The sequence below is a fragment of the Coloeus monedula genome (assembly GCF_965178545.1).
Source record: "Coloeus monedula genome assembly, chromosome: 28".
Classification (NCBI taxonomy): Eukaryota; Metazoa; Chordata; class Aves; order Passeriformes; family Corvidae; genus Coloeus; species Coloeus monedula.
Genome location: NC_138808.1, coordinates 1,702,951 through 1,730,933, shown reverse-complemented (window position 1 = coordinate 1,730,933; position 27,983 = coordinate 1,702,951). Strand labels below are relative to the sequence as shown.

At 57.7% G+C, this 27,983-nt stretch overlaps 2 protein-coding genes across 2 annotated transcripts in view; both read left to right on the top strand.

Annotated features, from left to right (window-relative positions):
• Nucleotides 1–884: 884 nt before the first annotated feature.
• Nucleotides 885–3,132, top strand: EGR3 (early growth response 3; the record flags this gene model as incomplete). The annotated part of the gene is made up of 2 exons (XM_082298394.1): nucleotides 885–1,038; nucleotides 2,093–3,132. The coding sequence occupies 2 exons, from the start codon at nucleotides 885–887 to the stop codon at nucleotides 3,130–3,132; spliced, it is 1,194 nt and encodes a 397-aa protein (XP_082154520.1).
• Nucleotides 3,133–9,071: 5,939 nt separating this feature from the next.
• Nucleotides 9,072–27,983, top strand: part of BIN3 (bridging integrator 3) — a 41,833-nt gene continuing 22,921 nt past the window's right edge. The window contains exons 1-4 of the mRNA XM_082298216.1: nucleotides 9,072–9,105; nucleotides 19,506–19,554; nucleotides 26,342–26,382; nucleotides 26,991–27,052. Coding sequence (XP_082154342.1) covers nucleotides 9,098–9,105; nucleotides 19,506–19,554; nucleotides 26,342–26,382; nucleotides 26,991–27,052 — 160 coding nt within the window. The 5' untranslated portion in view covers nucleotides 9,072–9,097. The remainder of the gene's footprint in view (nucleotides 9,106–19,505; nucleotides 19,555–26,341; nucleotides 26,383–26,990; nucleotides 27,053–27,983) is intronic.

The following is a 27,983-nucleotide window of genomic DNA, read 5'->3' as shown; positions in this document are numbered from 1 at the left end:
CCCAGTGCTCGGTGCAGGATGCCCGGTACCCCTTTTCCGGTGCAGGATGCCCGGTGCTTGGTGCAGGAAGCCCGCTCCCCCTCATCCGGTGCGGGATGCCCGGTCCCCATTGTCCGGTGCACTGTGCCCGGTACCCGGTACCCCTTCCCCGCTGCAGCATGCCCGGTGACCGATCCCCTTTGCCCGGCGTCCTGTGCCCCGTCCCCCTTGCTCGGTGCAGGATGCCCCGTTCCCGGTCCCCCTTGGCCGGTATCCGGTGCCCGGTCTCCCTTGGCCGGTGCAGGGTCCCCGGTCCCCCTTGCCCGGTCCCCTGTCCCCCGTCCCCGCGCGCGCCGGCCCCGCTTCCTGCTCTCTCCAACGTTCCATTGTGCGGAGCTTCCATTGTGACGTCTCGGCCTCGGCTCGGCTTTGTCTGTCCATATATGGGCAGCTACGTCACGGAGCCCTCCCGCATAAAGGCCCCGCGGAGTCCCCGGCGGAGCAGTCGGGCGGCAGCGAAGGAACCGGCGAGCGGAGCGGGGCCGAGCGCGGGGGGAGCGGGGCCGGGGCCGGGAGCCGGCGAGAGAGAGAGAGAGCGAGAGGAGGGGTTAAATCCTCCCCCCCCAACCCCCCCAGCTTCTACAACCACATCTGCCAGCCAGATCGCCCCCTCCCCCTCGAGGAAACACCACCAAGGGACCCACGGAGGACCGCGCCCCCCCCGCGCCCCCTCCTCCGCGGCCACCCCCGGCCCCCCCCCCGCCTCCTCCTCCTCCTCCCCCCCGCCGCCCCCGCCCCAACTTTTCTTCTTGCATGATTTCCCTCGCACGGATTTGCCACTCGGATGTTGTTTCCTCGGGAGCTGAGCTCGGAGCCACGTTGAACCAGCCTTTTCCTCCAGTGCTATGACAGGCAAACTACTGGAGAAGCTGCCGGGGACCATGAACACTTTGATGAACCAATTGCCTGACAATCTGTACCCAGAGGAGATCCCCAACTCTTTGAATATCTTCTCCAGCACCAGCGACTCGGTGGCTCACTACAACCAGATGGCTGCAGGTAAAGGGAGGGGGGGGGAAGGAAAATGGGGAAAAGGCAGGAGGGGGGGGGAGCCGGTGGGGCGAGGAGGAGGATGCTGTGGGTAGGGTGTCATGGAGCCTCGGAGGGAAGGGAAGAGCTGGGGCTGGGGAGCGTCCCCCCCCCCGCACCCACCCACCCCTTTCCTCGCCGTGTCTCCGCGCGATCGCTGCAGGGCTCCGCCGAGCGCTGCTGCCGCCGAGCCGCCGCCGCAGGTACGGGGACGGCGGCCGGGCTCCGTGGGGAGGAGGACCCGGGTGGAAAAGCTGGAGGGCCGAGGGGCCGAGGGGAAGGCCGGGCACCCCCGTGTCGCGCAGGGGCCACCCGCCCGCGCCGGGATCCGCGCGGGTGCGGAGGCGCCGCGGACGCGCGTGGCCGTGGCAGCCGCCCCCCCACACCCCGCAGCGGCGGCGGCGGCAGCGTGGGCTCCCCGGGACGCGGCGCCGACTTTCCCGGAGCGCGGGGTTGGGGGAAACGGGGAGGAGGGGGGGGACAGGAGAGAAGGAGGATCTGGGGGGCACAGGTGAGCGCCGAGGGCGGCGGGGGCGGGTGCTCCCCGCGTGTCCCCGCTCCCACGCGGAGCCCCGCCAGGCTAAAAACACCCCCCCCTCCCCATCCCCGTGTTTCTCCTCGCCGGGGCTCGGCGCAGGGAAGGCGGCGAGTTGGTAACGGCGTCGGCGGCCGCAGCCCCGGCTCCGCGGAGTGCCCAGCGCTGCCGGGGCTGGACGGGGAGGAAGCCTACCTGTAGCCGCAGGTACCTCCTTCTCCCGGCGGGGCGGCGGTGGGGTGTCCCCCCCACCCACCCACCCACCCAGGGCAGCTCCTCGAGGGGGCGGCGCGGGCGGCCCCGCATCGTCGGGACCCCCGGCAGGCAGCGCCGCATACGCGGGGTGGAAGCAGCGAGGGGAAGGGGGGGGAGCAGGGCGAGGGGGAAAGCGGTGCATCCCCGCTCCCCGGAGCATCCCCCGGTGCGTCCCCGGTGCTCCCCCCCGGGCCCTCCCGGCTCACCCTGCCCCGCTTCTCTCGCACTTTGCAGATAATGTTATGGACATTGGCTTAGCGAACGAAAAGGCCGGTCAGGAATTGTCCTCCTACTCGGGCACTTTTCAACCCGCCCCGGGCAACAAGACTGTCACCTACCTGGGGAAATTCGCTTTCGACTCGCCCTCCAACTGGTGCCAGGACAACATCATCAGCCTGATGAGCGCCGGCATCCTGGGGGTGCCGCCGTCCTCGGGCGCGCTCACCAGCACGCAGAGCACGGCGGGCAGCATGGGGCCGCCGCAGGGCGAGGTGGACCAGATGTACCCTGCGCTGCCACCCTACTCCTCCTGCAGTGACCTCTACCCAGAGCCCGTCTCCTTCCACGACCCCCAGAGCAACCCCGGCCTCACCTACTCCCCTCAGGATTACCAGGCGGCCAAGCCCGCCTTGGACAGCAACCTCTTCCCCATGATCCCAGACTATAACCTCTACCACCACCCCAACGACATGGGCACCATCACGGAGCACAAACCCTTCCAGAGCTTGGACCCCATCCGCGTCAACCCGCCCCCCATAACCCCGCTGGAGACCATCAAGGCCTTCAAGGACAAGCAGATCCACCCGGGTTTCGGGGGGCTGCCGCAGCCGCCCCTCACCCTCAAGCCCATCCGACCCCGCAAGTATCCCAACCGGCCCAGCAAGACGCCGCTCCACGAGCGGCCCCACGCCTGCCCCGCCGAGGGTTGCGACCGCCGCTTCTCCCGCTCCGACGAGCTCACCCGCCACCTCCGCATCCACACGGGCCACAAGCCCTTCCAGTGCCGCATCTGCATGCGGAGCTTCAGCCGCAGCGACCACCTCACCACCCACATCCGCACCCACACCGGCGAGAAGCCCTTCGCCTGCGAGTTCTGCGGCCGCAAGTTCGCCCGCTCCGACGAGCGCAAGCGGCACGCCAAGATCCACCTCAAGCAGAAGGAGAAGAAGGCCGAGAAGGGCTCGGGCGGGCAGCCCCCCGCCGCGCCCCCCACTGCCACCGCCACCACCTCGCCCCCCGTCGCCCTCGCCCCTGCCGTCACCACGTGCGCTTGAGGGATTGTGGGGGGCGGCGCGGTGGCACCCCTTCTCCTCCCCTTGCCCTCGGCACCGCTCCGGGGGGAACCCCGCGGTGTTCAGGATACCGGGGTTGTGCTGCGACGGGTCCGCTCTGCCCGCACCCGGATTGACCGGGTCCAGGCTGCCCGCACCTGGATCCTGCCTGCACTTGGATCGACGGGACCCGCACTGCCCGCACCCGGATTGCCCGGACTCGCGCTGCCCGCGCTGGGATTGCCCGCACCACCTGGATCCCGGCTGCCTGCTCCCGCACCTTCCACATCCCGGCTGCTTCCACCTGCACCGCCCGGGGCCGGGCCGCCCGCACTGCCTGGATCCCGGCTGCCAGCTCCCGCAACTCCCGGATCCCGGCTGCCCACACCCGCACCTCCCGGGGCCGGGCTGTCCGCACCCTCCTGGCCCGGCTCTCCCGGATCCCTGCTGCCCCCACCCTGTGTCCCGGATCCCAGCTCCCGCACCTGGATTACTCGCACCGCCCGGATCCCGGCTGGATTGCCCCATCCCGACTCTCCCGGCTCCGATTCTCCCGCACCCCACGGCCCTCACCCGGCACGTCCCGGGTCCATCCCGCCCGGCCCGGCTCCGGGCTGCCCGCGCGGCGGATCCCGGGAATAATCCCGGCTGACCTGGATGCCAGGGCTCGGTCCGACCCGCCCGCCCTGCCGGGGCTGGGTGCTCCAGGATCGGGCCCCTCCCCGGTCCCGTCCTGCCCGGCTGCCCCGGGGCTGGGCGCTCCAGGATCCGTGAGGGGATGGATGGATGGATGGATGGATGGATGGATGGATGGATGGATGGATGGATGGATGGAGCCGATCCGGCTCCTCTCCTCTCCTCTCTGGGCCTGGAGCCCCCGTTCCCCCCCCCGCCCCGTGTCCCCCCCTTGTCCCCAAGCACCGGCTCCCCGTGTTGGAGGTAAGAGGGCTCGGCCCCCCAAGCCGGGCTGGCGGGGCGGGGGGCGGCTCTGCGGGTCCCCCCAACTCTGGGGGGCGGCGGGGAGTGATGTCCCGGCAGCAGCTTTTGGGTTTGTTTTCTTATTTTTGTTTTCTTTTCCTTTTTATTATTTTTTTTTTGTTTGTTTGTTTTCAGCAGAAGGGAAATTCTTTACAGAAATACAGGAAAAAAAAAAAAAGCACCCCAATATTTTGCTGAATACTTTTTATAATGTGAGATATTTTTATTTTATTTTATTTGGTCACTTTAAAACAACCACCCAACTACGGAGGAGAAAAATCAATTAGTCCTCGATTTTATTATTTTATTATTTTTTTTCTTTCTCCTTCTGGTATGTGCATGTCATTGCATGACTGCTCTGATTTTTTTCTTCTTTTGTTTTAATAAAACTGTGCTCAGACATTTAAGCTAAACTAAGCAAAAATAATAATGACTTAAAAAGAAAAAAAAATCTTTGTTGCCAAAAGGTCGTGCTATCCAGGTTTGATGTCTGCATGTGAAAAAAAAACCACAAAAAAATACATTAAAAACGTACAAAAAATAAAGAGAAGAGGAAGAATGCAGTCTAATTTATGTGAACTGAAAGGAACAAAAAAAAAAAAAAAACAAAAAAACAAACCACAATCAGGTTTAACCACACAAACCTAAGGGAATGATATTTTTTGAAAGACTTTTGTATAAAGTTGAGTACTTAGAGAAAAAAAAAAATCATACCAGATGTAATATATTTTGTGGATGTTTTTATTTCTTGGATTTATAGTACCTTATACTAAGGTTAAAAAAAAAAATATGCTTGATATTGTGAAAAGGTGATAATTTTCACACACATTTCATTTGCTCATTTGTCATGTTGTAATGCAAATATGATAGTTAATGCATACAGCATTTTTAAGGGAAAAAATCAGAAATATTGAACTGATGTATTGTTGTACCATTTGCACTGTGAGCAAATGCTAATGCAGTAAATATATTGTGTTTGCTGACAATCAAAATCTGTAGTAAATATCTTTATTTGCTTAAAAATGATCTATATTGGTTTGGAAAGTAAAGAAAAAGGTTTTAATGTGTAAGGGGAGTGTAAAAAGGGTTGAAATGTGCAGGGAAGTGGGTGCTGTGTCTCTTTACGGGCGACTTTGAAACCTGTCTGTACAGAATTTTTTTTCCTAGTGCTGTATTTCCTTAAATATTATTTTTTTATATGGTTTTTTTAAAAAAATAACCCACTTTTTTTTTTCTCAGTCCCCCTCCCTCTCCTTCAGTTCTATCCACAGGACAGCACAGCGAGACCCGGCTGGGTGACCCCGAAGGCGACCGGCTCCGTCCCCGCGTCCCCTCTTTCCCAGGAGAGGGGGAACCCAACCGGGACGGGGGCCACCTAACCAGGATGGGGGGCACCCAACCGGGACGGGGCCACCCAACCGAGACGGGGGCCACCCAACCAGGATGGGGGCCACCCAACCGGGATGGGGGGCACCCACTCTCTCCCCAAAATCCGCCATGTCCTTGCGTTGACCTCCCATCCCGTTTTTCCCTGCTCGTGCCGCCGCCGCCGCCTTGACCCCGTCACCATTTTGCCGGCGGCTTCCGTGGCTGCCGGGATAACTTTGGGCCACCAAAGAGGATCGTGCCGCTTCAGCCGGTAATGCCCCCGCGCCCTTCGCCCGCCAAATCGCCCCGAGGGCAGCACCCGCAGGGGATTTTTTTTCCCAGCCTGGATCGCTCGGGATAAAAATAACCCGCTGGGTTTCAGCGCTGGCGCTCGCACGGGCACGAGGAACGAGTGGGAGAAGGAGCTTTGGAGGCGCTTGGATGTTTGGAGTGGTGGCATGTGGTGGTTGGATCCTTCCCCAAGGATGGGGATGGAGGCCTGAGGCTCCCGGAGCTGGGATTGTGCTGGAGGATCCCAGACCAGGGGTCCGGGGGTCCCTTGGTCCGTGCGGGTCCAGCTCTGTTGGGGTGGAGCGTGACCGGTTGAGTACCCCACAAGCGTCCCCTTTCCCAAGGCCTTGCTGGCAGTGCTGGCGGCTGGCGTTGGCACCGTGGTGTTTCCTGGTGTTCCCAGGGTATGAAGGCGTTGGCATCGTTGTCAGATTTCCTGCTTTTTGATTTGGATCTGCAGCTGGGCCTGGAGAAGCTGCTGCTCCGGCCATTCCAGGGCAGCTCTGCCCATTCCAGGGGGTTTGTTGAGCTCCCTGGCCTGGAAAGGCTTTAATTTGGGGAGAATCTGAGGCTGATGGTGACTCAGGGCACAGCTGGCCCAGCCAGGGATGGCATCTCATGGCGCTGGGGACTTGGCTTTGGAGCCCACGGGTGCTGCACCAGGTGGGGCCCGGTGTCTCCGCGTGGATTCCCAGTGGTTGAGAGTTTGGTGACCACGCGAGGCTGGACTGGCTGCTGGATTGGGATGAGCTGGGATTGTCCTTCCCGCTGTGCTCTGGAGCTCCTGCAGCCCTCAGGGGCTGTGGGATGGTCTGGGAGCCGCCGGTCCCCACGGTGTCCCCGCGTGTGGCTCGGATGGGCCGAGGTGGATGGCAGGAACCAGAACCACCACGCACAGGGAGAGCCACCACGGCCCCCAGCATCACCTGAGGGTGCTGTGCCGGTGCTGGAGGTGCCCATCTCCACCGGTGGCTCGTGCTGGAAAACGCTGGAGATCCTGGGAATGGGCCCAGCAGAGGAGCTGCCCCAGCGAGGAGCCAGCCAAGGTTGCACCAACTCTCTGGCCTCCTTCTGCGGGCGAGGAGGAGGAGGGAAGGAGCCCACCAGGCCCTGGGGACCCGCTCTACCACCTGGGCCCAGGCATCTCGCCGGGCAGGACCCCCCCTCCCCGGCATGGAGCAGGAAGGTGAGGAGCACCCTTGGGTGGCAAAGCGCGGGGAGTGCGTGCAGCACCTTGCACGAAAAATGTTGGTTGCTACGGAAACACGGCACTTTCCATCCCCGTTCTGGGCTATCTGTGTTCTGGGGAGGAGGGAAGGGCTTCCAGTCACGTACCAGCTCCACAGAACTTGCTGCCTTTCCCTCCTCAACGGGAGCGCCGGGGTCCTGAGGAGGTCACCAACGCCTCGCTCCTCCCTGCTGAGGGTCTTCGGGGCTTTGCAGGATGTGGTTGGACCCAAGAGCTCTCCACGGGATGGGGTTTGCTGCTCAGGAAGAGCACCAAGAGCTGAGACCCCATCCTTGGGGTTGGGAGCGACGAGGACCTGCAGCCAGAAGCTCCTGGGTTGCAGCTGGAGTACAGATGTTGGTGGGATCCCTCCCTGATCTTCTCACCTCTGGCTCAGCTTCTGCCACTGCCTGGCAGGAGGCATCATCCGCAGGAGGCCTGGATGGTTCTGGATCGCCCTCATTTCCCACCCCGTGGCACCGTGTGGATCCAGCCCTCCTTCCTCCCCATCCCTGGATGAGCCTTTTGGAGGAAGGGGTCACACTCGTCCTCCCAGCACGCGCCCAGGACAGCGGGACAAACAGCAGAGCCTCCATGGAAGACGCTCCCTGAGTCCTGTGGTCATCGGGATGACAGATCCAGGCTTGTCTCAGCTCCGCCTTGTCCCGTCCCCTGCGCCCCGAGGTGACAGCGTGGGGCATCACGGTGGGGCCAGGGCCAGGAGCAGCAGCTGGAACCGCCGGCAAAACCTTCCTGGCCCTTCCTCTTCCTCCTCACCCCGCCCACACCCGGATGGGGACGTCAGGGACCCTCCTGGCTGCCTCCCCTCGGGGTTTGCTCTGACACCCACCAGCACCCCAAAATCCATCCCTGTCCCTCGGGCCGCTTTGTGACCTCCCCTGTCGGCCCATCCTGGCTCCTCCTCCCCATCCCAGCACAAAATGGGACAACCGGTGGGGGTTGGCACCCTCCCCACTGGTCACCCCCCCGGATCTGCCCCCCCCCTGCTCCTTTTGGGCTAATCCCTGTCCTCAGCGGTGTCGGTAACACCTTCCCAGTTTAGCATCATCCTCCCTGGCTGTAATTACCGCGCTGTTTACCTCCACCTGCTAATTGATAAAGCCACCGCTGGCGCCCAGCCCGAGCCTCCGCCCCGTGTGCTGGCATGTGGCTGGTGTCACCAGCCCGGTGTCACCAAGCCCGTTCCCAGCCCCAGGATGTCACCCTGGGCGGACAATGGGGGTCCGAGGCCACCCAGATCTTGGGGGGCTCTGCTTCCTCCCGGGGTCACGGATGGTGGTGGCCGACGGGGTCAGTGCTGAGGACACGGGGGTTGTTGGTCACCAAAATGACTGTGCTGCCCCTCCCACCCATGTCCAGCCTCCTCAAGATGGATTTCGGGGGGCTCTCCCCAAAACTGGGTGCTCCTGCTCTTCCAAAGGTGACACGCATCCCTCTGCCTTTCCCTTGGATTTCCTCCATCGGGGCACTGCTGCTCCTCTCCATGCTCTCACCCACTCCAGGATGTCCCTGGGCACCCCCTGCCCACATCCACCCCGGGATGCTCCTGGGAATCCCTTCCCTGTGCCCTCGCCCACCCCAGGGAATACCCCTGGGCATCCCCTCCCCGTGCCCTCATCCACCTCTGGATGCTCCCAGGCAATTCCTTCTCCTCGCCCACCCCAGGGACGCTCCTGGGCATCCCCTCCCTGTGCCACCGCCTGCTCCGGGGTGTTCCTGGGCACTCCATGCTCCTGCCCTCACCCACTTTTGGGCTGTCCCTGGGCATCCCCTTCCCGTGCCCTCGCCCACCCCAGCGATGATCCAGGCAATTCCTTCTCCTCACCCACCCCAGGGATGCCCCACAGCTCCCAGAGGTTTAACTCCAGCCCCTCCCGCCCCATTTCCAGCCTTTGCACCGAAATCGGACGAATTTCAGGGTCTTTTCCCCGCGCGCCTTGCCCGTGACGTCACGCTCCCTCCCCGTGTGACGTCACGCGCCCCGGTGGCGTCACCGCGGCGCGCGGCGGAGTGAGCGCTCCCGGAAGGGGCGGGGCCTAAAGCGGCGGCACTTCCGGGAGCGGCGCGGGGCGGAGGGGGAGCATGAGCTGGTGAGTGCGGGGGGACCCCCGGGGCACCGGGACCCCCGAGCGGCGCAGGGCGGGGGCACCGCGAGCACCGGCAGCCGGGCAGGGCAAGGGCACCGGGACCAGCGAGACCGGGAGCGGAGGAAGGCGGGGGAACCGGGACCGCTGGCACTGGCCCGCCCGCTCCCGGCTCCTCACCCTGGGCACTGCGGCTGAGGAGGAGCCGGGGATGGTCCCGGAGCGGGCCCCGGTGCTGAGCGGCCCTGTGGGAGCCCCGCTGGGGGCCCGGGAGCCGAGCCGGTGCTGCCGGGGATTGTCCGGGTGTAGGCCCTGGATGCGGCCCCGGTGGGGTTCACGGTGCTGGCCGGGCTTGGCCCCGGTGCTGGTCAGGCTTGGCCCGGTGCTGGTCAGGCTTGGCCCCGGTGCTGGTCAGGCTTGGCCCGGTGCTGGTCGGGCTTGGCCCCGGTGCTGGCCGGGCTTGTCCCCGGTGCTGGCCTGGCTTGGCCCGGTGCTGGCCAGGGGTGGCCCCGGTGCTGGTCAGGCTTGGCCCGGTGCTGGCCTGGCTTGGCCCCGGTGCTGGTCAGGCTTGGCCCGGTGCTGGCCGGGCTTGGCCCCGGTGCTGGCCGGGCTTGGCCCATTGCTAGCCCTGGAGGACCCGCGGTGCTGGTCAGGCTTGTCCCAGAGCTGGCCCCGACGGAGTCCCCAGTGCTGGCCAGGGGTGGCCTCGGTGCTGGGCCTGGAGCGGACGCTGGTGCTGGCAGGGCTTGTCCTGGTGGAGACCCTGCAACTGGCCCTGGTGGGATCCCCAGTGCTGTCCCAGTCCTGGCCAGGTTTGTCCCAGTCCTGGCCGGGTTTGTCCCCGCTGCTTTCCCTGCAGTCACCCACACAGGTGTGCACCCCTCACACCCCACACACCCCTCACACCCTTCACCTGTGCCCCCCACAGCACCCCCTGACCCCTTCGCCCCCTCCCAGCTCCTCCCTGCCCCGTGCCCCTGCTGCTGCAGGGTCCCCAAATGTCCCCATGGGCTCCATGGTCTGAAATGCTGCAAAACCACCTTCAACTCCATGAAAACAAAGCTTTTTCCTTCAAAAAAGAGGAAAGAAGAGTTCCCACCTGTGTTTTTATCAGGTGAGGGCTCAGTTTGGATGCGCTGGTTCCTTTGGTGCTTATTTAATTGAATTATGTTGGAAATTAATAATATTAGAAATTAATCTGGACTGGTGTGCGTGATTTCTGATCCCGGGTAGTTCTGGAGATCCAGCACTGTTGTGAGAGATGAAGGCTGGGATGGATTAAGGACTAAAAGGCCTTTTCCTTGACTGGAACGTTGAGTTCCGTGGTGAAAATGGAAAATTTTTTGGGTTGGGAGCTGTGGAAGTTGTGGTTTGGAAATGTACTGCGAGAGTGTCATGAGGAACACACAGGTGCTGATTAAAATTGGGCATTTGGGCTAAAAATACACATTTATCCACTGGAATCACTTCGTTTGTGCTTTACTCATCTCAGAACAGCAACAATTACGGACGCTGTTGGCTAACGAGCTCTTGGAGCCGCCTTTTCCCAGGGAGTCTGAGGGAAGGGACTCTGGAAGAGACCCTCTGGTCCAGGAGGAGCTCCAGAGCCAAAATGCGAGGGGTAAATGAGATAAATGATCCCTTCATGTGTTGGCTGTGGGATAATTTGGATGCAGAGTACCCACACCTCCACCCGGGGATCTCACTGGGGGCCGTCGCTTGTCGCCACAACGCCGGGGCTTTTTCTGGGAGACCTTTCACTGGGAGGCCGGGTGTTTTCGCCTCTTTCTGGGGAGGAATCCGAGGTCGTTGCCGGGCGAGGGGGGAACTGGGGACTCCAGGGAATTCTGAGTCTCCTCTTTCTTCTCCAGCCGCGTCAGCCTCCGGAGCACGGCGGCCGCGCTGACGCACGAGGGGCTCGCAGCCCGCGGGGTTCCAGCGCCGTGGCAGCCACACAATCGCCCTCAGTCCGGCCCTGGACCGTCCGCCCTCCCGGCCGATCCTTCCCGGAGCTGCCCACCCGGGATGAATCGGGCCATTCACGGGGGGCCGGGGTTCAGGGCCGGGCGTGACGTCCACGGCAGCGCTGACACACGTCGGGGTCGTGCCCCGCTGCTGAAATGTCACAGTGAGGCGCGTCCGGCCCCGCTGCTGCTGCTCTGACATCGCTTGGCAGTGGGAGAGCTTTGTTCCAGCCCTGGCTGCTTTGGGAAGTGGGGACTTTGCTCAGCTTCTGTGTGCGTCTCTCTGGCCTTGGGCACCGTTAGTCCTGGATTGATCCCTCTTTTTCCAGAGGTTGGCTGCTGCAGACAAGGAAGAGGATGGAGCTTCCTCCTCAACTCTGTCCTGCAGAGCTGGGAAGTGGCACAACACTCATATCCTTAATTTTTTTGCGAAGGAGATCCCCAGAGATTTAAGGGCTGTTGGCAGGTTGATGCCTTGTTGAGTTGTGCGGGGTTAATCCTGGGCCATCCCTCGCTCTTTGGGAGCTCTGTGTGCTGCGTGAGGGCTGGGAACACGGGGAGCACTCTCAGGAGCATGGAGAGCACTCTCAGGAACACGGGGAGCACTCTCAGGAACACGGGGAGCACTCTCAGGAACATGGGGAGCACTCTCAGGAACACGGGGAGCACTCTCAGGGACACAGGGAGCACTCTCAGGGACACAGGGAGCACTCCCAGGAGCACGGGGAGCACTCTGAGGAACACGGGGAGCGCTCCCAGGAACATGGGGAATGCTCCCAGGAACAGGGGGAGCACTCCCAGGAACAGGGGGAGCACTCTCAGGAACATGGGGAATGCTCCCAGGAACACAGGGAATGATCCCAGGAATACGGGGAGCACTCTCAGGGACACAGGGAGCACTCCCAGGAACATGGGGAGCACTCCCAGGAACACGGGGAATGCTCCCAGGAACACGAGGAATGCTCCCAGGAACAGGGGGAGCACTCCCAGGAACAGGGGGAGCACTCCCAGGAACACAGGGAATGCTCCCAGGAACACAGGGAATGTTCCCAGGAACACAGGGGTCACTCCCAGGAGCACGACGATGACCCTTGTGCCGACATGGGAAAACTCCTCCAGAGGGCTCGGAGTCATCCACTGGTGACAGAGCCTGGATTAAACCCCCAAATTCCCGATTCCTGCACCCAGGCAGTGAGGCAGCGCTGTCTTTCTAGGCTGAGCTTTATTTAGAGCAGGAGTAGGCTTGTTTTGGGACACAGCCTTGCATGGACAGCTGAGATGTTTTGGGAATCTCAGCCCAGCTCTGTGTCTTCCTTTAGGCTTTGGCGCTGTGGATTGGGATCTCTTGGAGTGTCCTCATCCCCCTCTTCCTCCTGTGCAATCCAGTGATTCCCTTGGCCATCACTCCTTCTAAAAATAAAGGGAATGGAGTGCTGGATTTCACTGCATCATTCCCTTACTGCCCCGAGTGCCTCGTTTTTGACTTTATAAAGCATTTTTTAAGCTTCCTGAAACCACATCAAACCAAACCTCGTCACCAGCCTCCCAAATACCCCCTGCTTCGGTTTCCCACTCCCCCCAGGTGAATTCCCACAGGGAAAAGAGCATTTTCAGCAGCGTGCCAGCTCCCGGCACCGCTGCAACAGCTGGTATTTACTGGGAGGAAAAAACACGGGAAGCGAATGTTGACGGGGAGCGCGAAGCTCGTGCGCTCGTTGTGCTCGGGGCAGGGCTGGGGGACCATATGCCTCTTGGCAGGGAGCTCTCCGAGTGGACTCCAGAGCTGGCATCCATGGCAAGGCAGAGTGGGAACGGCTGGTTACGCAATGTTTAACTCCCCGGAGCGCTGTTGAGTGGCTGGGAGGGATTTCTGGGATATTTAGGAATGGAGGTGAGGAGGAGCCGCCTGTGTCCCAGAGGGATGGGAGGCTGGATGGATTTGCAGTGGGTTTGTTGGTTATTCCGGGTGTTTTCCACGTTCTGGAGCAGTGGTCACGCCGGGCAGGTGCGATGCAAACGCAGCCCCGGGCGCTGTTTTCTTCCCTCAGAACCAATATTGATGTTTTTTGGGGCCTGGCGTGGCCGATGGCAGCGCTCCCTCCTCCCTGCAGGTCTCAGTGATACTGGGATCGGGAGATGAGCCCGGGATAAAATTAACTGGGATGAAGCAAGTGGATACCAGAGCGGTGAGCACGGCTCCCAAACACCTCCCTGCTACCTGCAGCACCTGTGCAAGGTGCTGTGCACTTCCCAAAGTTTTTATCATGGTGAAACTGGAGCGCCAGCCGGGCATCTCCCAGGGTGGAGCAGCCGGGAAGAGCCTCCTGCCACCTCCCTTGCTGCCATCGTGGCCCTCGGAGTGGTTGTTCCTTAATGGCTCGTTTTTCCACCTGGTTTTTTTGGTCCAGGTAGCTCCAAGCCAGTGCTCTGGTTGAACCACAACCGTGTTTCACAACCGTGCTTAAAATGGATATTTTTGTAGCATAGTCAGGGCCTAAAACAGCCCTGCAAAATTCTGCTCGCCCACGCGCCTGGCGTGAGTAATTTTCTTTTGATGGGTGAGTAAAATATCATTATTTTTTTCATGCTCCTCTTGGAATGGGTGGGAGAGAGGATTCTGACATTATTTTTGATTTGCTTAACACTGACACCGCGCCTGGCTCCGTGCAGGATGCAGAGGGTCCCGCTCCCAGGAGCTCACCCCTCCTCTGCCAAACTTCAGGAAGGTGCCTCGTTTTCCCTGGCCTGACCTAAAATCCAGAAAACCGATGTTTACACCTCTTTTTTTCCCTCTTTTTACACCTCTCTTTCCCTTCTCCCCCGCTGCAGCGGCTCGCCCTGACATCCCTGCGTGGCTTAAAGCCTCCAAGTTTCCAGGGACGGGCTTGAAATCCAGGTGGGAACGCTCACCCGCGGGATGGGCGCGCTCATTCCCGAGGGATCCCATCCCCACACCCCTCCCATCCCCACGCCGTGACCTCCCCTCTCATCTCCACGAGGAGAGCACCCAAACGGGGATTTGGCGCAGAGTCTCGCTCGACAGAAGCTGTTTGTGATCCGTTGGAATAATTTTTTTTTTCCCTTTTTTTTTTTTTTTTTTTTTTTTTTTTTTTTTTTTTTTTTTTTGCCTCCGCGCTGTGTTTGGAGCGGTTGCCATGAGTTCCTGCGAGGCGGGGAGGGGGGAGCGGGGTGGGACGGTGCCTGCGGTTTCCATGGACACGCCGGGAGCACAGCGAGGAGCCATCCGGGAGATCAATGCCTAACCTGGGCCTGCCTGGCTCACCTGGGCACGGCTGGGATCCCCTCCTGGCCTTTGGGTGGTTTTAGGGAGCTCGGGGAATGTGCAGGTTTCCAAGATTTTGGCGTGCAGTGTTCCCTCTCCTTGTGCAGGCTGGGATTAGACTCGGGAATGTTGCTGGGCAGAGCCCTCCCAGCTTCCTTTGAACTTCCTGCCCTTCCCATATCATGGAAAAGTCCTTCCCTAACACCTCTGTTCCGTAGGGAAGCTTTACCCGAGCTCAGAGGGAGGAGAAGCTCGACCAAATTCACTCAGAAAGTGGGGAAATGAAGGTTCATGTCCTTCCCGGTGTGCTCCCGACCTTCCTGTCAGTGTTTGATCCCTCTGGGATAGCGGCCAATCCCACGACCAGGCAGCTTTTGTGGATGCAGCTACACCTTGAGCTGAATCCACTCCCAAACCAGGAGCTTCCAAAGGGAAGGGCTCAGGGAAGGGCCCTGTCACAGTTTCTGCGGAAGCTTCGGGCCACTTTCTGTCTGCACAGAGGATCAGGGACGGGTTTGTAGAATCCCTCATCATCCCACATGCCAAAATCCTTGGGAAAACCAGGCTCGGGGGGTCGGGGTCACCCTGGCAGCGCGGGAGGCTGGGTGTCATCCTCCTGCCTGCAGGCACAGAGAGGTTCCTTTCCGGTGAAGGAATTGAGATTTTTGGTGGAAATTCAAAGAGTGAGAAGCTCTGGCGGGGATCCAGGCTGTGCTGGCGCTTGGGGTTTCGATGAGAGAGAGAGAGAGAGAGAGGAAGAGGGAAAAAAAAGCCCTGAAACTTTCCACGGGAAGTGGGCACTTCCCACAAAACATGGATTTAGTTGGTGGTCTGGCAGTGGTACCAGTAAAAACCAGTCGTGGCCACCAGTTCATACCAGAGCGGGACCTGCGGGTCCCCAGCAAATGCCACTCGTGCCCACCTGGGGCAGGAATATTGAATTCCGAGGCTCAGTGCCACTTTTCCCAAATTAATTAACATCCAAACTGCCCCAGCCCCTGCTGTCCCTGTCCTTGCTTGTCCATCTGTCTGTCCATCCTCCCTTCCCTCCCTCCCTCCCCAGTCCCTGCCTGGCAGCTCAGCGTCCCCAGGGGCAGCGTTTTATCAGCTGTGGGTGAAAATATTCGGCGTTTATCCCTTGCTTATCTGCCAAGGGTCTTCTGGGGCCTGATTAGGGGTGGCGAAGAAGCCACGTTCAGCTGGAATGAGCCGGGAGAAAAGATCCCATCCCGCGGGGATTCATCCCCTGGGCACGCTCTGAGCTCCATCCCAGCTCCCCACGGCCAGGGGTGATGCCAAGGTTTGATGTCCTGCTCGGTCCACCCTAGGACAGGACCATTCCTCCCGAAAGTGGCAGGGATTGAGTGATTCCTGCAGGCAATTCCTGCGTGCCTCCGTTCCGGGGGAGTGGGAGGGGGAGCTCCACGTTTTAAGCTGCAGCTCCCCGCAGACCTCATCGAGCTGGATCCACCCCCCCCCCCGCCTGGGAGGTTTGTTTCCAACTCTCCTGTGCATCCAGAGGAGAATTAACTGCTTTTGGTGCGTGTGGCCCTGCGTTTGCACATGGAAAAGCCGAGTAAATAGATGAGATTGCTGGGGAAACTTCAGAGGAAAATCAGCCACAGCTTCTCCCACCTTCCCCTCCCTGGGGTTCCTGAGCATCCCCGAGTAGAGCTCGCAGGATTCTCTCCACCCACACTTTTTTCCCCTACTTTAAGCTCTTCCCACCCTCTCCCTGCAGTGCTTCAGCCTCCTCCCTCCCCGCTGAAGCCCGCTGCCTTCCCAAACTCCCGGTGCCCTCGCGGGGAGGGGGCTGCGAGGGGCCGGGATGCTCCCCCAGCCCCGCGGGGTGGGAACGCTCCGGCTGTGACTCAGCGCGCTCGGCTCTTCAGGAACGGGATTTCAAGGGATTTCACACCCCAAACACAACCCCAGCTTTCTCTCGCTCAGCAGAAACGAGACATCAAAAAAAAAAAAAAAAAAAAAAAAAAAAGCCCCGATTCTGGTTTTTCTTTGGTGTTTATAGAGCCAGGCTGAGCTTTTAAGGTACCAGGGAGATCCGTGCCACGCTGGGAATTCATGGCAGCGATGGCTATGGATCCATCCCCCCCCCCCCAGTTTTATTTATTATCCCCCATCATACATTTTAAACCAAAAAAAACTCTTTCATTTTGAAGGAAATGGTTGTGATGCTGCTGTGGCAGCTGCACTTTGTGTGTCCCCCCCAGTTTTGCAGGCAGGGCCACAAACTCCCAGAGGGGTGAAAATTCGGTGCCAGCAGCAGTTTTGAGGCGTGGGGTGAATCCATTTGGTTGAAAAGCTCCAATAGAAATCCATACTTCTCATCTTTATTTTTTTCCTTACTGCTTGCTTCCCTGCTCATCCACCTCCCCCCCCACCCCAACCCTCCCTGAGAATCACATTAAAAAGCGGTGATTTAGAAACCAGGAAAATTATGTAAAACTGTAAAACAGAACCAAAAAAAACCCAAAAAAAACCCCAGTAATTGAGGAACAGACCTGACTTGCACAGGGTTATTTTTTAGAGGTTTTACTGAGACAGACATAATTACCAAGCGGCATCACGATGCTGATAGAGATATTTACTGCTGCACGGGGGCTTTGCAGCGCTCCACTGAGTTCCTTTTGTTTCTGGGTGAAAAGAAGGGATTTTTGGGGTTCCTTGCCCTCCGTGGGGGGGTGGAGATGGGGAATGAGGATGGGACAGAATCCCCTGGGCCCCCACTGCCTTCCCTCCCTGTGCTCCCAGCTCTGATACCCAAGCGATGCTGATTCATGGCTTTTCCTGCCCCACATCCCTCTTTTTACCAGAATTCCATCGATTTAACCATTTTTCCAGTGTTCAACACCAGTTTGGGATGCTCCCTGTGCCCCCCCAGACAAGGCAGAGGGGCAGGTTGTGCACAGGTAATGCTTTCATCCCCTTTTTACTTGTCCCTTCCCACTGGGAACCAGCCTGGCTCCAGCTCCCTGCTTATTCCCGCCCTGCCAGAGAGCAGCAAACTGGTTTTAACTGGGATAACACTCCCCTGAGTAAAAACCCCATTTTTTTTTAATCCTTCCACTGCCAAGTTGATGCCATCTCTTCCAAAAACATCAAGTGACAGCACCTGGCTGTGCCTGGCAGGCGAGAGGTGCCTCATTTTAGTTTATATTTGACCTACGGAGGAAAACACAAAGGAGAAAAAAACCAAAAAAAATCCATATATTTTTGTTTTCTTCCTGTAAGGCACCACACCCCCAGTCCTTGACAGGGAAATTATACAGCAGAGTGGTGTTTGTTTATAAAAGAAGGGTGATTCACACAGCGCCACAGGAGCTGGAAAGGGTTAAACCCAAAATTACACCGGTCCCAGCTGAGAACCATAAACAGGAAGTTCTCCCCCCCAAAAAAAACCCTTTAAATTTAAACCTGGTGACTCAGGTTGGCTCCAGAGCTGCTCAGGGAGGGACACGGGGGGTGCAGGCCTGGATTATTCCCGGTGGGTAATTACAGCGTTGGTTTGAAAACAACGGGAAAGGTGGGAAGAGCGAGGTTTGGAGTTTGGATAATCCGGGGTGGTTTTTTCCTGATCCTGCGTGTTCTCCCATGGCAAACCCTTTCTCCCGAGCACACAGTTGGGTTTTAGAGCATGTTACTTGGATAAAAATATTTCCTGGGGGTCCAGCTGTTGGATGGAGCGGTGCTGGGGGCTTGGAAGTGGAGCTGGTGGGAAGCAAATGGAAAACCAGCAGTGGGAAAAGCCAGACTGGGAGGCAGCGGGAAAACACAGTCCCAAAATCTGTGGGTTTAGCTCAAGTTTGGTGTAGCAGCGTGAGAATTTGGGCTGGTCTGGTCCAAATTTTCGGGAGGGGACTGGGACACTCCCTGGAAGCTCCTGGTGCAGATTTGGGATGGGGTGGGATGGATGAGATGGGATGGGATGGGATGGGATGGGATGGATGAGATGGGATGGGTGGCATGGCATGGCATGGCATGGCATGGCATGGGATGAAGCTGAGCTGTAGGTGAAGCATCTCTGGCAAACACCACTTTCATGTCATTACGACCTCAATTTTTTCTACTTTTTTAAATCACCACAACCCAGAAAACATCGGGAGGTTTTGGCTGAGGTGCTTTAACCAAGCAGCGCCTCTTTAACTTAATTAAATCCATTGACAACAGCAGTCGAATTCCCGGATTTTCATTATACTGATAGGTGAAAGAAATCCAATTATTTTCAGGCTGCCTGCGTGGCTGCTCCCAGCTGACCCAGCCACCCTTACATATGTTGTGTAATTTATTTAGAGTAATCTTCACCTCCAAGGAAACCATTGAGGTAACCCAGATTTTCCTGGGAATTAGGGATTTTAAGAATGAAGGCTGTGCTGGCAGGTGAGCCTCTCCTCCAGCTGTGGGAGCGGAGGAATCCTTTGAAGCAGCTCACAGCTCCAGACACCGGGCTGTTGCTTTTTTTAATATCCTCTTTCTAAATATTTACAGGGTTTGTTTGGGGTTTGGTTTGGTTTTTTTTTAAGTATTTTATCCTCCCCATCAGATTTGGTTTGAAGCAGAGAGGGTTCTTCAGCTGCTTGTGGAGCATCCTTGCATTGGTTTGGGGTGGAAGGAGGGTGGGGAAGGATGTGTGGGGCTGACCTCAGGGGTGGCACTCTTGGAGAATCTGGAAGGGATCCACCAGGATCATCCAGCCCAGCTCCTGGCCCTGCACGGGCACCCCCAAAATCCCACCCAGGGCATCCCTGGGAGCGGTGTCCAAACGCTCCTGGAGCTCTGGCAGCCTGGGGGCCAGGACCATTCCCTGTTCAGTGCCCCAACACCTTCTGGGGGAAGAATTTTTCCCTAAAATCCAACCTAACCCTCCCTGGCACAGCTCCAGTCCTTCCCTGGGTCCTGTCCCTGTCACAGGGAGCAGAGATCAGAGCTGCCCCATGGGAGGGAGTTGTGGAATGCTGAGAGGTCTCCCCACAGTCTCTCCCACCCTTTCCCTCCCCAGGGGGTGCACGGTGCCTGGAATGAGGGGCTGCCATCCCGGGACAATCCCTGCTGCCCCCAAACCCACCCCCAGCACGGGGCCGGGCCGCCCAAGCCCGGCATCATCAGCGCCGCTCACACATTCCCTTCTCCTCTCTCTTTTCCAGGATCCCGTTCAAGATCGGGCAGCCCAAGAAACAGATTGTACCCAAGACAGTGAGTAAACCAGTTCCCCCTTTTTAGCTCCAGCCTTGGATCATGTGGCTGATGAGTCAAGCCGGCACTTTGACTCGTCCCATTTTGCAGCGTGTGGGAGGGAGCTGGAGCAGCAGAACCTGTTGCCGCGTGTGACCAGCGCTCGGCTCCTCGTGCGAGGAGCGAGGGGGAGCCCCATCCAGGGAGAATATTTTGGTTTGGGATCTGTTGGAATGATAATTTTTTTTCTTTTTTTTTTCTTTTTTTTTTTTTTGGGGGGGGGGGTGTGTGTGGGGTGGGGGAAAAGAGCTCTCTTGGTCTGGCACGGTTTTCCTCGGAGATGGCTGAACGGGTTTGCTTCCTTCCTTCCTTCCTTCCTTCTTTCAGCAATGGCTTGTTTGTTCATCCTTTCGGAGCAGATGGAGGAGGAGGAGTGGTTCAGATCGCTGAATATAACTGTTTCCAAAGAAAGGCTTATAAGCTGAGATGCTTAGTGCTCGGGCGTGAATTAATTTGTGCTGCACAGCATTTGCTTTAAAAGCAAATTAAAAAAGCATTTTGTATTCCCGTGGATTTGAGGCTCCTACCCCAAGTGCTGCTGCTTGCAGCTGGCTGTGGTATTTTCCCTTCTTAAGCAGCTTGGCTTTGCATTTGTCCCGTGCCAAAAAAAAAAAACAACCAAAAAAAAAAAACCAAGCTGTGGAACCTCCCAGGAGCTGGCCCTGAAAACTCACCTGGACACCTGCTCTAAAATGGGAGCCCTGAGAGGCAGCGTGGGGCAGAGCTTGTCCCTCTGCCGGCGTTGGTGACCTAATCCCCTGCACAGCCTGACATCCCTGATCCTTCCTCTCCGGGACACTCCGCTAATTCCGTGGGATGCGTGGGCACCCGCGTTTGTGGGGCAGTTTCTCCTTGGGACATGACATTTTCCTTGGAGGCAGAGGGCTAATCCCACCACTCCCTTCAAGGCTTGATTGTCATGTTTTATTTTAAAGGATTTGGTGGTTGTCTGCTGCCGTGGAGCAGCAATTTTCTGTAACAGCTCCAAACTGTCAGTACAGAATTTAAGCCAGGCAAGCGACGAGGACTGGTAAAATTCCTCTGTGGTTTTTCCGTGTGTTTCCAGCCACCCTTTTCCAGGGGCTGGCCATCCACCAGGACAGTGCTGCTGCCTGTGGTCCCTCAGGTGAGGCAACCCAGCCTCAGCTCTTCACCCCACTCCCAGCTCGTGTCAGGAGCCCCCACATTCCTCGCTCCATGACATTTTGCCTCTCATCCCCTTTCCCAGTGTTCCCAACGCCGCTGTCGTTCCAGGCTGGGGCAAGAACCAACTGCTCTGCAGCTCTGGGTGTCTTGGCATCTCCAGCCTACCCATTTCTCACACCCCAGTTGAATATTTTATATTTCTTTGCTGATTTCCCTCCCCTCCTGCTGCGTTTGCTGTTGGGAGAGGTTTTTCTCCCCTAAAATCAGCCCTCCCTGAGCTCGGGCTCCCTGCAGATGAGCGGTGGCACCTTTGAGATCTTCCCTTCCCCGGAGCTGCTGGAATGTGCTGTTCTGAAGCAGTTGGCAGGCTTTGCTTATATATACATGTGTGTGTATTAAATAGAACAGCTCAGAATATCCGGCAGGCAGAGGTTCATTCAGCACCCAGAGCGCTTCCAGGCCTTTCCCTTTCCCTTCCTTCCTTCCTCAGCTCCCCCAGGAACAAGACTTTGTGTCAACAAAGTTGGAAGCTGGTTTCTAAATGGCTTCCATTTGCCCTGTGATGATGATGATGATGATGATGCTGCTGCTGCTCTCCAGGCAGCAGATACAGGGAAAGCAAAAAACAGGAAGCCCAAAGCCTTGGAACTTCACGCCAAGCACGGAGTGCAGCCCTTCAAAGCAGAACAAACGGCAGGAAACCACCGAGATCCCCCGGGATCAGGCATTCCACGCCGTGGTGTGGAAGGGATGGGGTTGCTTTGTAGCTTCAGCGAGCTGCAGGCCCCCAAATTTACCTCCCAGTCGCAGGCTGAGACACTCCATCTGTGCAGGCTTTGGGGAACAGCGGCAGAAGCCAAGGGCCAGGATGTTCCAGATGTTGGGCTCCGGAGCCCGCCGCAGGAAGTGGGAAGGTGTGGCATCTCCAGGGCTGCATCCCAAGCCCATCGGAAGGGAAGTGGTTGTGGGTAGAGGATCTCCCACTCACAGAGACCGGACCACAAAAGAGGATGGTGAGGGGGAAGGATAAAAAAAAGCAGCGTTTGTTAGGATTTAACTTCTCTGGCTCTCCATGAGGCCTGGGACTGGAGTCAGGAGAGGGGGGTGGCTTTGCTGAGAGGCTCAGCGAGCCAGAGAGGCTTTTTTGTTGTCTTGATGCTGGGGCTGGTGTCAGATCTAGGCCGGCAGTAGTCCTGAAAAGCAATTTGCCTGGGCTGCCGAGGAATTAGTCATGACTCCCCGTGCCCACTCGCTTGTGATCCTTTGGAGAAGGGCACGGTGTCAGGCACAGTTTAGCTCTTGAGGGAGGAAGGAAACCCCAGCAGAAAATATCAGCTGGTGAACTGAGGTGATCTCCCCCTCCCCAGACGTGCCTGTGCTTTGTTTCCACCTTAACCTGGGCAAATCCAATTCCAGACAGCATAATCTCTCCCCTCCTCTTCCCTGAAAAGAGCAGCTGTCACCGGGCTCCGGGAGCTGGGTGGGAGGATCTAATGCTCAGAGAGGACCTGCTGTCAGCAGGGCCACGGGCCCGCAGCCCAATTAAACTAATGCCCAGTGATAGGAGTTAAACCTGTTAGAATTATATCTCTCCATGTTTATTGCTCAGCCACGAAGCCTCTTACGGCAGAGACGTTCTTCCCTCCCTCGGGACAGCTCCGCTCCCAGCAGAGGTTGCGCTGCCATCGGAGCTGTCTCATCTCCCCAGCTCTGCCGCAGCTCCAGCTGAAGTTCACCTGCGTCCCCCCGGGTTTGTTCCCTGCCCTTCACCGGCGCTGGGATGATCCAAGCAGGCAGGGAGCCGGGGATCAGAGCCGGCCCTGCATCCCCGCGGGGCGCTCGGCATGGGGCGAGCCGAGGTTTTTATCCCGTCTCCCTCCCTGCTTCCCTCGTCCCTGCTCTGGCCTGGGCTGACTCAGACCGCTCGCCCTCCTCCTCCTCCTCGCTGGCCTGAGTCAGCTTGGCAGGGAGGGCAGACCTGAGCTGCCAAACCTCCCTTCCTTGACTCATCCCAGCAGCTCTGCCTTCCCCAGGGATGTCGGACGGAGCAGCTCCGTGAGCAGCAGGATTCCACTGCAGCTGTGGCCGTCAGCGCCGTTCCACTGGGCTCCACCAGCGAGCTGGAAATCCCAGAACGGTGGAGGAAAAGTCACGGGAATGCTGGGGTGAATTCGAGTGGTGCCAGTTCAATCACTTTGCTCGTTTTCACTCTCTTCCTTCCACCTTTTCTGGCCAAAGTGGTCTCTGCAGTTGGGAGGTGCATCCTTCTTCCCTTTGGCACCTTTCTGGGAAGCTTTCCTGCAGGGTGGGGGTGTGGAGTCCATGACATCCCAGCCCCACCTGCACTCTGCAGCTCTGGCTCAGGATATTCACCCACAGGACGTACCTTGAATCTCTTGATGGGATGGCAAAAGCTCGGCAGAAATTCCATCTTAGAACAGAATTCATGGTCTAATTCTGTGGGTTTCTTTTTTTTTTGGAGAGGAGGGAAGAGGAAACACACACTTCCCTCTTTTCCCCAAGATCCACGAAGAGGCTGAGCCCACTGGAAGATGCAGAAATCAGCTCATCTTCCTCCTCCAGGAAAAAACACGAACCCCAGGAGGATCAGAAGGTTCCTCACAGTCCCTTATTTCCATCTCTTTGTAGTGTTGGCTTTGCTTTTGCTTCCATTGCCTCATAACCGTGGTGGTGATGATGCTCCTGCCCTTCGAGCAGGGAGGGATCTTATCACAGGTGGGAGGCCCAGTGTTTGCAAACAACAAAAAAAAAAGAACTGGGTGAAGGAGAGAACGTTGTTTTATTTCAAAGCTTTCGAGAGCTCGTCGCTCTTGATGTAGATTTAAATAAAAACCCCGAGACAAGCGATTTTTGCATTACCCAGCCCCTGTGCCTGGAAGAAAAAAAGGTTCAATACAGAAAGCACGGCTTGATTGGGAGGTTTCAGAGAGAGGCTGCGGAGCAGTGGGATTATTTTAATAATACGGAAACTTCCCTTCAGGATATTGTAATTTTCTTGCCTGTACTTCTTGTTCTCGTTACTCTTAACGTGCTAATCCTCTCCACAGCCTCTGTCGGCTGCGTGTGACCATGGAGAGCTACTGGGAGTGGGAATTACTGTGTGCTCTGCAAAATGTTCCCAGCTTGTCCTCCTTGCACAGCTCTGCCTGTGACTCTGCTGGGTGGGAGCACGTGAGAGCAGCTTTTTCCTCTCCAGAGCTCCTCAGAGCTGCTTTTTGTGGGATATCCGGGCTCCAGCCATGACTGGGTGGCTCCATGAGCTCGCAGACTGTGGGGACTGGGAGCCAGTTGCTGCCTGTGGGCGTGAAAAATAAGAGCAATCCTTGGGCAGCTGTCTGGGAGAGATGGGGCTGGGGATGTGAGTCAGGCTGGGCAGCTGAAGTGTCTCTGTGTGGAGTCACCTCGATTCCATTTGGATCCTGCTCCGGCACGGGGATGGGGGGTTTGGGGCAGCTCGGGAGGTTTTGGGGGGGGTCACAGCACCCAGAGGGTTGCAGGGTGGGGAGGTTTTGTCTTTATAGAATGAATCCTAAAATCCCAGAGTGGTTTGGGTGGGAAGGGAGCTTAAAACTCATCTCATTCCACCCCCTGAAATGGGCATGGACACCTCCCACTGTCCCAGGCTGCTCCAACCTGGCCTTGGGCACTTCCAGGGATCCAGGGGCAGCCACAGCTGCTCTGGGAATTCCATCCCAGCCCCTCGCCACCCTCACAGGGAGGAATTCCTTCCCAAAATCCCATCTATCCCTGCCCTCTGGCAGGGAGAAGCCACTCCCTGTGTCCTGTCTCTCCTGGTCCTTTTCCAAGTCCCTCTCCCGCTCTCCTGGAGCCCCTTTAGGCCCTGGAAGCTGCTCCATATCTGTTAAGCAACGACGCCTTCTGCTTATTGCACGGGAACGGGCGAATCTGACAGCAAAAAGGGACAGAAACCCTGAATATTTGCAGGTAGTTCACAGCCCAGCCTTCCAGCTTTTGGAGGAATTGGTTGCTGAGCAGATCCTCCTAAACAGGGAGAGGGAGCGATAAGGGAATGACCCCACCAGCCTTCAAAGGGGGCCCATTTTTGCGTCGTGCCCGACCCTCTGTGGTTTGCAACCAAAACAATTCACACCTAAAGCCTATAAATAGAGTGCAATATTCCCTGGATATTTTAGCAGCCGGAACAGGCACGGGGACGGGAGGGTGAGTTTTACTATGTGCCGGTTACCTGACCTGCCGGCGCCAGCTGCCGCGGATTTCTGCGGCTCCCCGAACACCAGGCACAAGTCGTGTGAGCTGCCCCCACACTGCTCCGTGGCTGTTCTCTCCAGAGCCCAATTTTAGCAGCACGAAAAGGGAGCTGAAGCTCCGGGGAGGGTTTTTTGGAGCAGAGGGTGGGGGGGGGGAGAGAGCCAGCTCGCATCCCCCGGATGGTGGGAGCGGATGGCGCGGACAGCTGGGTGCTGGGATGGGGCTGGAATGTGGCTGGGCGCTGCCTGCCCTCAGACAGGGCTGGTGGAGTTCAAGTGCAGCCCGAAAAGATGTTTAAAACAAGGAGATCTCGAGAAATCGGAGCTCCATCTTTCAGCCCTGAGCTTTTAACAGCAATTCTGCTTGAAAAGCAAACGTCCCCATTAAACGCTGTGGTGTCGCATCGAGCCTGGGATTGAAATCCCGGGGCCAGCAGGAAGAATTGGAACAAACCTTTGGATCCTTCTAGTCCTGGCTGCTCCCAGCACTCTGCATTTCCTTAATAGCACAGGAGCTTGACAACACAACTGAACCCAGCGCTGATCCCATGACAACAAACGCGCATGGATTTACTCTTGGCTGGTCAATTGAAATCCATTTGCTTCTCTGGTTGACGAGGTGTGGAATGAACGTTTTAAGTGTGTTAAAACAGTCAGCATGGAAAGAAAGTTCCTTAAAATATCTCCTATCGCTGGAGGTTTGCTGCCAGCTAGCAAGTAGGAGGGAGCAGGCACTGAGGTAGCATCGGGAGAAGGCTGTGCTGGAGCTCTGAGCTCGGAGCACAGGTTTCCCCTCCCTTCTGGAGGTGTCACAGTCCACTGGGGTTGTTGCTCCAGCCCCAGAATTTCATGGGAGGGAGCTGTTGCAGGGCTCAGGGGTGTATGGAGGGGGTGAACAGTGTGAAGATGGGGGTGGTTTGGGGGAGTTTCACCATCCTCTTGAGGATGAGGAAGGAGGAGACAGCCAGACCCGCCTCAGGGTCCTTAATGGGGCTGGAGGAGAAGCAGCTCCCCTCAGTTTGTGGGGGAGAACACAGGCTCGTCCCCCCAACACTGAGCCACGCCAAGTTGTGACCTCCCCTCTTTTATAGCATTCCCATTTATTCCATCAGCTCCCAATCCGTGTGCTGGAGCATGTCCTTGGCTCAAGCTGACACGTTTGGTGGCAGTGACTTTGCTCCAAGAGAGTCTGGAGCTCAAAAAATCCCAAGACTTCCTTTACTTTTGAGGCGTAACTCCCGTTAAAGCTGCAGCTTGTGCTTCCCTGGGCTCAGCTCGGCATTTCCCGGGGACAGTTTCCCTGCACACTCCTGCAGTGCCCTGGAGCTGATTCCCATCTCTTCTTTCCACAGGTGGAGAGAGACTTTGAAAGGGAATATGGGAAGCTGCAGCAGTGAGTATCAACCACACTGGTCGGACAGGACCGGCCGCGTGCTTCCCTGCCGTGTCCTCTCGTTGCATCTTCCCAGGGAGTTTTAGCCAGTGATGCTCTCCCCAGTGAGAAATCCCTCGCTGCCCTGTAATTTCCAATTCTTCAGGGTTTCTCTGGGTGTTCAAAGGTGTCCTGAGAAGTATTTGCAGTGGGGTTGCAGATTCTGGCAGCTCTAAAACAAAGTGTAAAATTGCCGGAAAACTGCGGGGTCCCCGAAGAGCCCAACACCTCCGAGGCCCAGGAGAGGCTTTGCCATCCTGCCTGTGTCACAGGAGCTCACACGGATCATCTGGAAGCATTTGGCTTCACCATTTGTGTTAAGTGTGAGAACTTTCAGGAAATATGTGAACTATGAATAAGAGATCACCAACTTGAAAAGGTTAAAAACCATCTGAAAACAACCCAAAAGGGTTGAGCTGCACTGAACTTCATCGAGCCTTGCCTGGATATTTTTAACTCCCACCAGAAGCCAGCATATTCAGCCCGTAAATGATTTGTTGCACGTATGATACACTCGGGTTCCTTTCTTTCCAAGATTCCGACTTTGCCTTCTTTCCCCCATCTTTCAGATTGGAAGATCAGACCAAAAAACTTCAGAAGGATATGAAGAAAAGCACAGATGCAGATTTGGGTAAGTGACTGGAGGATACATAGACTGTGAACTTGGCCACAGAGAGACGAAGTGACTTTTCTCGAGATCACATGAGTAATGTGTGACAAGTCTGGAAAACAAATCCAGAGCTCAGTCCCACTCAGTTTGCTTAGTTACAAGGCCATCTGCGAGAGGGCTGCGAGCAGCAGCTCAGCCCAGGGAGCACAGACAGCGCTGTGGGCTCAGTCCCTGTCTCCTGAGCTCTGTGGCCTTGGACAAGTCCCTTTCTTTTCTTTTCCTCAGTTTCTGCCGCTGATAAAACCAGGAGCTGTTCTTCCAGGTCTCAGGTTCTCCAGCAGGAGCAGCTCCAGCTGAGCCTATTGTGCCGGCAGTGCTTTTGCACCTCCTTCAGTCAAGGGCGTGGAGCACCCTCTGGAAGCCCCAGGAAGGTGGGGTGATGGTCTGGGTGGGGCTGCAGGGCACAGGTGGGCACAGCTGTCCGTGTTTCCCGTGGGAAGTGCTGACCTGGCGGCTCTCCTTCGGGAATAACCCAGCTCACTCCCTCGGGGGCTGCTTCTTTTGGCTTCCCCTCGTGGCAGTGGGCGATGGAGGAAGCAATAAACAGCTCTGCCTGCATGTTGGGGGTGACATCTGCCCCTGCAGGTGTCCTGTCCCATGTCCCAGCTCCCTTCACATCCCTCTGGTCGGAATCTGCTGTGCCTGCAGACGGATCCAGCGGAGGGGAACTGGGAGCTGGATTTGTTGGATGCTGTTGCTGAGCAGAGCAGGGCAGGAACCTGCAGCAAAGAGCTGTTCCAAACCCAGCTGGTTTTTCCCAGCGAGGGTTTGGAGCAGTTCCTGCTTGGCCCCCACAGCTCCGGAGCCAAGGCAGAGGCAGCAGCACAAACAGGTGTGGGCTGCACTGGGCCAGCGCTCATCCCGTGGGATTGGGGTCACAGCAGGGCAGGGA